General features: G+C 39.3%; 1 protein-coding gene across 1 annotated transcript in view; it reads left to right on the plus strand.

Moving 5' to 3' along the window:
* urb1 (URB1 ribosome biogenesis homolog) overlaps positions 1-2,087 on the plus strand; it is a 76,928-nt gene extending 74,841 nt beyond the window's left edge. Inside the window, exon 39 of the mRNA XM_055645051.1 lies at positions 1,816-2,087. Within this exon, the coding sequence (XP_055501026.1) occupies positions 1,816-2,021 (206 nt within the window). The 3' untranslated portion in view covers positions 2,022-2,087. The remainder of the gene's footprint in view (positions 1-1,815) is intronic.
* The last annotated feature ends 10,844 nt before the right edge of the window (positions 2,088-12,931 follow it).

Raw genomic sequence — 12,931 nt, forward strand, 5'->3', positions numbered from 1 at the left:
TTCATCAAAAGTAAGTTAATAATGCCTTACTTTTGATGAAATTCAGCGAGCAAACGCGATAATTCCCGATATTTTGGACCTTTAAATCTCCACGGCAAATGTCTGCTGTTCACTTCCGCTGTTTTTCCAGCTTCAGTTCCCTCTTGTAATTACCTTACTTTCTATCTTTTTTTTTGCCTGAAAATTTAGGTCGCTGTGCTTCATGGTCACCCCGACTAGCAGAAAATTTCAGCTCAAAAATCGGCCGTTTTCCATGTTTTTAACGGGTGTGAAAGTGCGTGTTTCCCCATACACTAACATGTACCGAAGTGACATATGTCCTCCAGTTAAATTTTTCGGTCACGTGAGGGGGGATCTACGCTCATTTGACATTTGGTGAAATCACCCTATTAGCAGTCAAGTTAATGATTAATCTTGCTTGCTATCCATCTTTTTCCTAAGACTGTACTTTCTGCAGTGCCGATGGTCAATTTTACCATAATTTCTCATCACCACAGCCATCCAGTAAGGATCCCAAAGCCTTGCATCTGATCATTTTCCTGACTTATTGACAGTGTGACACTTTTGAACTGCTGTTTCGTGCCTGATGATTGGATAAATTAAAAAATAAAATATTAAAATAACAGTGAAAGCACGCATAACAAATTCAGGACAACTTCTTCCCTCCATTATCTGACTTCTGAACGATCCTTCCATAAGCTAGGGTGCTGTCCAAATCGCCTCTACCCAATTGCGGACATTGGACTTTGTCTAAGGAACTGATCTGCCACAATGTCGAGAAGTGCATCCTGCACTCTGTCTTCCTCTTTGCTCCATCTATTGTACTTGAATCAGACGTAATTAGTACAGTATATCTGATTTGTTTGGATAGCATGCAAAACAAAGCTTTTCACTTTACCCTGCTACACTGTGCTAGTAATAAACCAAAACCTAAATCAATTCAAAATGATTTAAATTGTCAAAAATTGAATATCGATATATTATTGCACCCACTTTATATAATTAAAAATACCAAAATTATATAAAATAAAGAAGATTAAAAAACAAACCACTCCTATGCGTAGTTTTTCATAACTCCAGCTCTTCCTGCCATTAAGTTGAGGGGGGCAGAAAACAACGTACCTGCAACTTCTCAGCCCAGCATGTCTCTCTCCAGAGCTCAGTGCTGAGTCCAGAGGTGCAGCAGGAGATCAGATGTCCTGGCATCAGACCTCGCTTCTGCTTTGCAATGTGCAGATATGGAAGCCAACCATGAGCCGATCCACATACTACACCAAGCAAACAGCTCTCTATCTTACTACCATCTAGCCAGCAACTTGATCCCATCACTGTTTCTTTATCTGGTGTTCAGATTAACTTTCATATTGCCATATTCATCAGATATTTATTCTCCTTTTTTAGACTGACACTTTTTAAAATATGTTTCATATACAATTTCCTCCCAGAAGTAATACATTACATATATATTTAAATAAGAAAAAGTATTTCATTAACTTAAATCAAATAGATGGATGAGGTAACATGTTATATTTAAGAGGCATTAAGAGCACCAGGAAGTGTATCCCTAATCTGTACAGTGGCAGAGAACAGTAAATCAGATGAGTTGAACATCTATCCCTGTGCAAGGCACCTATTTTAACAATGTTCTCTTTATGTGATGCTTTTAACATGGCAAGTGCCATGAAGACATGACTACAAAACGCAACACATGCCACAAGTAAAAAAGGGTATAAAAAGATCATATGTAAAATTCAATTTGCTCTGTTATATGCAGCTGATATTTTTAAAGCTATTTAATTCTGTCTTCTCTCACAGCTGCAACGTTGCTTCTTCTCTCTGATTATTTGTGGGACGTGTGGCTTGGAGGTCAGAAGCCTCAGCTCTTCCTGTCTCATGTAAACCTGATCCTAGAAGCTGAAGAAACATCAAGGTTTGGCAAGAGTCTGAAAGAAAAGCAGAAGCCATCTAGTGCCATTGTCTCGCTCTGTAAAGACATCCAGATTCTTATTGAAAGACAGTAGGTGGAAAAACTGTCGCTTTTAATTGTGCCTTCAAATTCAATTTTTATTTGCCAGAGATTTATTAAAGTTTGAAAAATGTATGATCACGTAATTGAATATTCTCAGCATTGTCAATTCTTACAGTTTGTCATTCTGTCAACATTGAAAATATATTAAAATATTTTTAATAAATTGTTCTTTCTTTATAAATACTAGTTATTTTGCAAATGAATAATGACCTTACTTTTAAAGTAAGATGGGTCGTGACCCAAAATGTCACATTCCTTCTCTCCAGAGATGCTGCCTGACTCACTGTTACTCCGGCATTTTGTGTCTTAAATTGCAAATACTTGGACAGTGAAATAGTACAATACTGTCATTTAATTAGGTGTAGGAGGCATGATGTAAATGCTACATACAAATAACAGTATGTCCTTTTAAAGCATCTGAACAAAGATTGATAATCCCTGATAGTTCACTCCTCCAACACTTTGTCTTTGTACCAGACTGTTGCAAAGAAAGCAACTTTTTCACAATCAACCTATCATTTATTAGCTGTAATGAATCATGTGTTACTTCCCTGTATCAAACCATATGTCCTGACCAGTTCCAGTGTGATTATTGCAAAGCCTACTCCTCCCACGTCCTCATTGTTTATTCTGTTGTTTCTGCAAGGACATACCTTTGGCCAACTTTAGCTGCTGGTCTCTGTGCTGCTTTACAGCAACTTCATCCAAAAATACAGTGTCAGTTTCTACATGTGTGTTAAAAATACCAGCTCTGATTCACTTTCACTTCTCTGTGCTTCATCCACTCCTTTCAATTCCATTGTATCAAAACTGTCAGACTGTTTATTCAATATAACCATTGGATGAGCTAATAATCTTTCCGATTAAGTATTAAAGACACTGAAATTATTGTCATCACAAATTCCATCACCATTACCCACATGGTTTCCTGGCAACCTGTTTCATCGCTCTACCTGGCAGCTATATGAAACTGAAGCAGACTGTTCACAACTCTGGCGTCATTTTTGACTAAGACGGACTTTAAGATGTAAAGTTTTCCTATTTCCATCATGGTAATATCTCCAAAAGCAGTCTTGATTCAAGCAATCTGCTGTTGAAACCAACAATGCTTTTAGTATTTTCATGTTTGATTATTCCAATGCACCCCTGCTTGACTCATTTGTGTTCTAGCCTCCATATTCCTTGTATGTGAATACTTGGCCAATAAACATACTTACTTACTTACTTATACGTTTCTCATTCAATGCTCTGCACCTTGTACTCTAATTAGGACCAGATGCCCCTGTTCTTGTTGACCTACACTGGCTCCAGGTAAAACACTGCCTTGACTTTCAACATTCTTATCCTTATTTTCAGAACTTTCCATAGACTCGCCCTTCCCCGTGTCTATAATCCCTCCAACCAATTTGGACCATCTGAGTTATCTTCCAATTCTTGCCTCGTGAATATCTCTATACTTAACACGGGACGGTGGCGCAGTGACAGGGTTGCTGCATTACTGCGCCAGAGACCCAGGTTCGATCCTGACTATGGATGCTGTATGAAGTTTGTTCATTCCCCCCGTGACCTACGTGGATTTTCTCCAGATACTCTGGTTTCCTCCCACACTCCAAAGATGTAACACTTTATGGGCTAATTGGCTTGGTAAAATTATAAAATGTCCCTAGTGTGTTTAGGATAGTGTTGGTGTGCGATGATCGCTGGACGGCGCGGACTTGGTAGGCCGCAGGGCCTGTTTCTGCGCTGTATCCAAACTAAACTAATATCACTGGTACCAGTCATATTCACTGACAAGACGCCAAGCTATGTAGTTTCCTTCCTTAACTAATGTCTAAAAGTCTAAGATAGACAAAAATGCTGGAGGAACTCAGCGGGTGAGGCAGCATCTATAGAGAGAAGGAATCGGTGACGTTTCGGGTCAAGACCCTTCTTCAGACCGAAGAAGGTGCTGGGAAGTCACAGAACTACAGAAACCTCTAGTTGGGCAATGGATAGAGTGCTGTGTGCATCTGAGTGCATGAGCCTTTAGGAATGATATGAGAGCAGCATGGTGGGGGTTGGGAGAAGAGAGAAAAGATTTACTTGAAAGTTGCTAGAGCTGTAGTGTGAGTAATGAGGTGAATCTGACTCAGCTGACGCTTCTTTTTGTAACTTGGAGAAGATTTAATTAAGGTGTTTAGAACTGTGACTATTGAAAGAAAGACTTCATTTCTCTGTAAAGGAATTAGTACTCGGGGCATATATTTAAGTTAATTAAATTAATTAATAGAAGGATTTGTGCAAAGTTGAGGAACGCCTTTTAACTGGAGGTTGGAATTTATCGATAGGGAGGTGAGAACTGATTTAAACACATTTATAAATAGCTCAAATGTGCAATGAAACCGTTATAATCTACAAGGCTTTCGACCAAAGCCTGGGAAATGACAGTAATCTAAATGGCATCTTCGGCTGGCACCGATGCAATGGGTGAATGGCTGTGTTCGGTGCAGTAAGTTTTAATGTTGGCCACAACACCAAGAAATCTACATTTTTGCTGAAAATAGTTTCATAGGATTATTTGCAAACCATCTGGAAACACAGACCTTAGTTTAGCTTTCCCTTCCAAAGATGGCACATCTCACAGTGCAGCAATTGATTACTGTTGCACATAATTGCAATCATGTGCTCAGATCTATTGCCTAGAAATTGTACTCCCAGCATTTTAGTTCAGTGGCAGGAATACCATCAATGAATCAATTGTTCAGGGGTGGGGCTGGATTCCCCTGTCTTAGTGCAGAATTCAGACAACAACTTGGCAAACATTTGCATTAGTTAAGTTTAGTTTAGAGATACACACCGACCAGCGATCCACACACACTAACATTATCCTACACACAGTAGGGACAACTTTACATTAATAACAAGCCAATTCGCCTACAAACCTATAGGTCTTTTGAGTGTGGGAGGAAATTGTATTTCCTGGAGAAAACCCATACAGTCACGGGAAGAACGTACAAAATCTGTACAGACAGCACCCATAGTCAAGATCTCTGGCGCTGTAAGCAACAACTCTACCGCTGCGCCACTATGTTGCCCCTAAAGATTTATAGTTCTAGTTTTGATGTATAGAACATGCCAAATGTTTGTAAATAACTTTGTGGATAAAGCTTTGACATTGGGAAATGAGAGTTGAGGAAAGCTGAGGGAAAAATTGAAGCAATTTGTAGATTAAGGTGATTATTACGATTATGATACAGAGGAATAGAAAGCTTACGCAAATCAATAAGAAGGGGTGATTGGCAAACCGTGGGATAGGCCATATGAAGTAAAGCTTTTAATGTTAGTAGAAACAAGGAACAACAGATGCTGGTTTACCAAGGAAAGACACTAAATGCCGGAGTGACTTAGTGGGTCAGGAAGCATCTCTGGAGAACATGAAAGGTCCCGACCCAACACGTCACCTATCCATGTTCTCCAGGGATGCTGGCTGACCCTCTGAGTTACTCCTCAACATTTTGTGCCTTTCCTTTTTAATGTTGGTGTTTATAGGGGATAAAGGACGCTAAACCAGGAAAGAGGATGTTAGAGCAGCCTAGTCTGGTTTAAAGATAATGTAAAGCCCCAATGAAAAAGGAAGTGAGGAAATGTGTTTACTCAGTCCACAGATGAATGTAATCAGATTGCTGATGAAAAGGCTCTGACCCAGGGTTGAACCAGATACTGGGACTGTCAGTAGCATGAATTGGTTTGAGAGAGGCTGGGAGAGGTGACAGTCAGTAGCTAAGGAGCAGACTTTGCAGTGGGTAGCAAGGCAGTGGCCTCAGTCTTCTTAACACTGTGCTGGAGAAAACTGTGACTAATACAAGACTTGATGTTAGACCAAAGGTCTTAAGGGATCAAGCGAAATGGGGTAAAAATAAAACCATGTTAGATTGCAGCACTGAAATCAAATCATCTAATTGTCTCCTTGCCAAAGCAATCACACTGTCCCATTCACATGTGCTTGATCCCTGTTTCAAATATTCAGTCGTTTTTTAATTCCTTAAGGAACAAATAGCCCCAGGCTCAATTATTAACAGGCACTCCTGGCTTCACTCCTCAAACTAGTGAACCCTTGTCACTGAGGTCCCAATAAAAGTATCGCCCTTCTGAAAATGTCTTTTAAGACTCTTTGCTCTCTTTGCAACAATAGATGTGGTCTCTGAACCTCGTCCCTTTTCATCGTTATTTTCTATCCCTAAAAATATAATTAATAGTAAATGTGGTAAAATGAACTCTCCTGATACTTTTGCTGTTGTTTTATATAGTTTTATTATTATTCTCTCACCATTCATTTAAGCTGGAAATATGGGTTGTTTCAGCAGAAAGCAGCGATTGGACGGAGTTGACGACTTGACGTGACTTGAGATTAAAAACAACAAATGCTGGAAACAATAAGCAAGTCGGGCAGCATCTGTGGAAAGAGAAAAGTTTCCGTTTAAAGACCTATTGTTTTGATAAGAAAAAAACAGGAATGAGTGTCTGTGAGGAAGGGCAGAAAAGTAATTTCTGGAGAGATATTGACCATTAGATCAATTGGAATGGATCTGAAGAAGGCAGCATAGTGATGCAACGGTAGAGTTGCTGCCTTACAGCGCCAGAGACCCAGGTTCGATCCTGACTATGGGTACTGTATACACAGAGATTGTACGTTCTCCCTTGGTTTTCTCTATGTGCCCCGATTTCCTCCTGCACTCCAAAGAGGTGCAGGTTTGTAGGCTTCTGTAAGTTATAAATTATCCCTAGTCTATTGCTTGTCGGAGCGGACTCAGTGGGCCAAAACGCCTGTCTCCAAGCTGTATCTCTGGAGTCAAAAGAGATTCCCCTAGCATCTAAACGATAAAAAGGACAATGAACCCGACTATACTAAATGCTGCAGAAAGGATTAAGGGGGATACTTTATCTCAGTCACACTCATTTAAATATATCATTTTTGATTACTTATTCAATATGTTTTTATGACTGCTCAGAGATTACAAAATGTAACTATATTTTGGGAGGGGGGATAAAAGGCAAAAAGTGTCGGAGTAGCTCAGTGGGTCAAACAATATGGATAGGTGAATTTTTGGGTCAGACTTCTTCAGACTAATGCCTTCTTTGAAGTTCTCTCTCTCTCTGACGGTAGTTCTGTGAGACCCTCTCTCACTGCTCCACCTCTGATTCCTGCTGCTCTGACGTTGTTAGCCCATTTACTCCAGAGGTACTGCCTGAATCACCAAGTTACTCCAGCACTTTGTGCCTTTATTTTGTAGTCATAGCCTGCCCAACCTCTCCCTATAGCTCAGGTCCTCAAGTCCTGGCAACATCCTCTTAAATCCTATCTGCACCCTTTCCTGCATGATGACATCTTTCCTATGGCAGGGAGACCAAAATTGAACACAATACGCTAAATGTGGCCTCACCAACGTCTTATAGAACTGTAACATGACCTCCCAACTTCTATACCCAATGTGCTGAAAGCCTTTTTGACCACCCTATCTACCTGTGAGGGGGGGGGTGGTGGGGGAGGGGGAGGGGGTGGTGTGGGGGGGGAAAAGGGGGCGTGTGGGGGGGGCAGGGACTCCACGGCACCACACAGACTTCCCGGCTCCACTCAGCGGCTTCCCCGACTCCACTCTTGCGGGCTCAATCAGCACGGCTCATGGACTCAGCCCTGCCTCTGGGGTTTTATTCTCCTCGCACGGTGATTGACAGCGGGTGTCGGATGGGTGTTGACTGACTGGCGAGAAGACCAATCTGCTGATCTCACGATTTGTTAAACCTTCATAACTTTTGTAATATTCCACCGATCGGAACAAAACTTGGTGCGCTTGGAGCAGAGGAGAACGGTGAGTAAGGTGGCCAAAAAATCCGAGCGATATAGGGTACCGTTTTTGCACAAATTTAAAAATAACACAAACCGGAAGAGGACAAGATGAGTGTTTTAGTAATAGTATAGATAGCTGAATAAATAATATAAGAGCATGATTAGACCCATTCCAAAATTCAATTCGATTGAACTTTATGTGCACCATAACTCCCTTTATCTATCTTGGTTTAAATAATCCCTTAATATCGTTGCTCATTAAAAATCTTCTGGTCTCACTTCCAATGTTTTTCATTGATCCCCATTTATTTTGAAGGGTGTTCTTAGTTTTTAATAACCATTATATGAAGAATTGCTTCCTGCCTTTAGTCTTGTAAACCCTAGCTCTGATTGTGAGACATTCTGTGTCCTTATCTGCCTCACTAGAAGAAATGGTTTCTCTCTTTCTACCCCATAAACTTTATAACTGATTACAATACTTTGAAATATTTATGATTTGCATCATGAGAAGCTATTTTGTTAGCTCAGCATAGTTTCTGTAAATCTATTTCATTACACTGAAGTTATTTGTCCTCTAAGAATGAGTTGAAAATTGCTATTCTTTTGGTTAATTTAAAGCAAACTGCACTGAGTTACTGTAAATGTTTTGCATGTGTACTTGTTTGTCTTCAATGTTTGTTTTCTTCTTTTGCAGAGTGTGCACGTAAATCTCTATTGCACCCATTACAGTGAGTAGTTCCATGTGATGGATTCCAGGCATTTTTGGTGGGTGTGGACTTGCTGAAAGTTGTTTAGACACAGCTTTCTGCTGGGCTTTCATACAAAAAACCCAGGGCTGAAGGTGTTTACCCAAGTTTAGTTTAGAGATTGTTTAGATACATTATGGAAATAGGTCCTTCAGCCCACCGAAACCACTTGCGCTTCCCGCTTTTAGCCAATTAAACAGAGGTTTTAAATGTTATAAAAACAGAAAATGCTGGATAGACTGAATATGTCTCGACTTTTTGTTATTCCATATCATTTCAACATAATTTTAAAATGCAGAAGATGAAACAATGCAGCAGATGAACGGGTTTCTTGGCTCCTCGATGTCTGCATCGGGCAAGATGTCAAATTACATTCATCCCTTCTGCCTGCATGTGTCCATATACCTGCAATCCCTGCATATTCATGTGCCTGTCCAAACCCTCTTAAACACCACTCAAATGTACTCCATCACCACCCCTGGCAGCTTGTTCCAGGCATCAGCTTTCCCCATCTCCCCGTGAGGCTATGCCCTCTTGCACTTGGTAACTTCATTCCGGGAAAAAGGATCTGACTATCTGCCTTATTTATGCTTCTCATAGCTTTATAAACTTCTATTGTCTTACCTCAACCTCCAAAGCATCAGAGAAAACAGTCCAGGTTTATCCAGCCTTTCTACATATTTGATACCTCTAATCCAGACTGCATTGTGGTACATTTTTTCAGTACCCTCTCCAAAACCTCCACATCCTTCCTGTAATGGAATGTCCAGAACCGCACACAATACTCCAAATGCAGCCAAACCAGTTTTATAACGCTGCAACATGTTGTCCTGGTTCTTATACTCCATGCCATGATGTAAGCATGCCCACTACCTTCTTTGCCACTCCATCTTATCGCCTTAGGGTCCTATGAGCTTGAAACTTAAGATGTCATATCAATGAACTATCATAAAACTACGTAAATTAAATCAACAATTTTTGCTGCAATTTATTGGGGAGTAGTAATCACTTTGCGAGCTCCAGTAGGTGATCTTAAAGGGAAAAAAAACAAATGTAATGAAGGTGGTTGCATTGTCAGAGGAATCGTTTATTTTATGTGATGTAAAGCCAAGATCTTGCCTACACTGCCAGGTGAATGTAATGATCCTATTCTGAAAACCATTAGAGGTGTTATCTCTTGCATTGCCAATATTAATCTCACAACCAACAACTCAAAATAAAATAATGATTTGTCCAATATTGCAAAGCCATGGTGAGAGATGGTTGTATGCAAATAGCAGCTTACATTAAAGCAAGGTGTTCATTTCAAAACGAATTGGTTTTAAACTGCTTTGAGATGTCTTAAGAGCATTAAAAGTGCAATATAAATCCTTACTTTGTGTCCCTTGGGTGTAAGCAGATCTGGAAATCTTCATAAACTCAAGGCTCAGGCCCATATTATTTGAATTATTTCAAAACAGAAATTCATATAGCAATAAGCACACTACTGCCTTACAAATATTATCATTGTCATACCTTTATTATATTACAAATGTTATTCTAAAATTACATGATCTTAATGAAGTAATCAGATTTACGAAAATTGCAGAGAATTAATTTATTTCCTTCTCCTTTAATTGCGAGATTTTACTCTCTGATTTTTTTCCACCATATATCTTTAGTGGTTTCTTGGGTGCAGATGTTCCCTTTGCCTTCCTTGATTTTGGTTTATGTTTTAGCACTTCAGTTATCTTTTATTATTTTATGAATATGACAATGTTCCATATCAAAAAAGTTTTATCCAGATTTGCAGAGCAAAAATTGTTAATAGCAATGAATGGTGTTTAAAATATGACAGTAAACAGTTGTTCTTGATAATTATATCCTGTTTAGTTGTGTATGGAACATTCACATAAATTGAGAGATGGTGGAAATAGTAAATTCCCCCTTAAATCTGTGAAAGATTTTTTTTTAACTTAACATTTTCATTTATAATTTCTACTTGTGCTATAATGTACTTGTGTCTAGTTGTGCTATAATGCAAGGAGTAAATTATCATTACATTGTTTTATTTTCAGTGATCATCTCACTCATTCTTTTTCCTCATCTAACTGCTATTTATATTGCACATATGTTTTATGGTATTGTCTTACTGTGATGTCTCTTTGTCTCAAATCTTGCCCTTTGTCTCCAGTTTTGCCCTTCCACCCTTGTATGCATATTTTCTATCTGATTGATTGACTCTCAACATGATGTAAGTTCATGAAACAGGGCAAGGAGAGGATAGCCTTCTAGCCTGTTTTTGTTCTTTAATCCAGAAAAATATTACAACTCCAAATACAGAATCAAAGTGCTTCTTGAGTCTGAAGAATGGTTTCGACCCGAAACGTCACCCATTTCGTCCCTCTGGGGATGCTGCCTGTCCCGCTGAGCTACTCCAGCTATTTGTGTCTGCTTCTCGAGGCATTCAGGGTGTTTGTCTTGAAGTTCATTCCAGGTATAGACCATAGTGCTGTACTTTATTCCTTGGGGCACAGGAGACTAGGGGTGATCTTATAAAGGTGTATAAAATCTGGAGGTGTAGATGAGATGAATGCAGTCTCTTTCCCAGAGTAGAGGTATCAGGAAACAGATGGTATAGATTTAAACAGTGAGGGAAAAGATTTAATAGGAACCTGAGGGGCAACATCCTTCATATAGAGGGTGGTCAGTACATGGAGTGAATTGCCAGAGGAAGGAGTTGAAACGGGTACAATAACAAAATTTAAAAGATACTTGGACAGTCATTTTGACATACATGGAATGGAGGATATTAGAGAGATATGGATCAAACGCAGGCAAATGGCACTAGCTTAGATAGGCATCATGGTGAGCATGCATGGACAGGTTGGGCCAAAGGGCCTGTTCCCACGATGTATGACTCTATTGCTAATCATAAAAGGCAACAGAAAATCAGTTCCCCATCAAAAACCTCTATGGAGGGACGGAAAGCCGAAGGAAATATAAAATCATTTATGAAGTTTCTTCCAACATATTAGACATTTTGGGGAGTGGAACATTATAAGACAATTAGAAAATAATATCTGCATTAAACATAATTGCCTTTCCTTTCATCATTGTTTTGATTTGCTTACTCAAATATATGACTGGTAGGATTGAAATCTGTAGATGAATATTGAACACGGAAGATACATGAAATACATCTCTCTACGAAAACACCTCCATCTATAACATTTGTGGCTCTATTATGAAATAGTTTATATGCCGCTTCAGAATTCTCACATCTGACCATAACATAATAACCAAGAAATTCAATTAGGTAGTACCTGTGTTTCATGCACAAAATTGATTTCAAGATCAAGAGTGTGTATTTGTCATTTGCACTGGATATGAACCTGAACAATTATATTCTAACTTTACAGGCATATTAGATGCAACGTCAACAGTGGTAAGTATACAATAAATTATCAATTGTTCTAAGTAAATCAGACCATGATAGTGCAAAAACCAAATGACATTGAGCAACCATAATAGCGCAAAGTTCTTTGTAGTTAGGTTGGGTTGAGGTGGGTTATTGGTTAGTTCAAGAACTTGATGGTAGGTGGGTAGAAGCTGTTCTGGAAGCTGAAGATAACGGTTCTCAGGCTCCTGTACCTTCTTGCTGAAGGCGGCAGTGAGATGAGTGTATGGCCATGGTAGTGTGGGTTTTTGATGATATTGGCTGACGTCTTGAGGCACTTATTATAGGTTCTTTCAACAGTGGGGAGGTCAGTATGAATGATGGATTGGGCAATGTCCACCATTTTCTGCAGCCTCCTTTATTTTTGAGCATTAGAATTTCCAAACCGGTCCGTGATGAAACCAGCCAGTGTGCTCTCCACCATATATTTGTAGAGATTCGATCGAGTATTCAGCAACATGCTAAATCTCCACAAACCTTTGAGGAAGTAGAGGTGTTGATGAGCTTACTTTGCGATTGCATTGTACTAAAAAAATCCAATCACTCAGCGGATATTTTTCTGAACTCATCAGCAAAAATGCTTTATTTAAAATATATATATATACAGTCAGTAATGCTCGAACACCAGAGTAGAAATTAACCATTGCTCCATTTGCATTGGAATCATGCACACTTATCAATCCCCAGTCACAGACCAAGAAGCATTCAATTCAACCTGCGTCTTGGTAGATTTATTTTGGTAACAGAACAATAATTAGATGTCGATTTTATTTTAATCAATCTATTATTTGTGTGAAATAGTCAAAACTGGAAGATGTCCCTGTTTCAATATTGTTTTCACAGTGTTGTTTTCAGAGGGCAGTGGAGGCAGGTTCTCTGGATGCTTTCAAGAG

Source organism: Leucoraja erinacea, chromosome 13, assembly GCF_028641065.1.
Source record: "Leucoraja erinacea ecotype New England chromosome 13, Leri_hhj_1, whole genome shotgun sequence".
NCBI lineage: Eukaryota > Metazoa > Chordata > Chondrichthyes > Rajiformes > Rajidae > Leucoraja > Leucoraja erinaceus.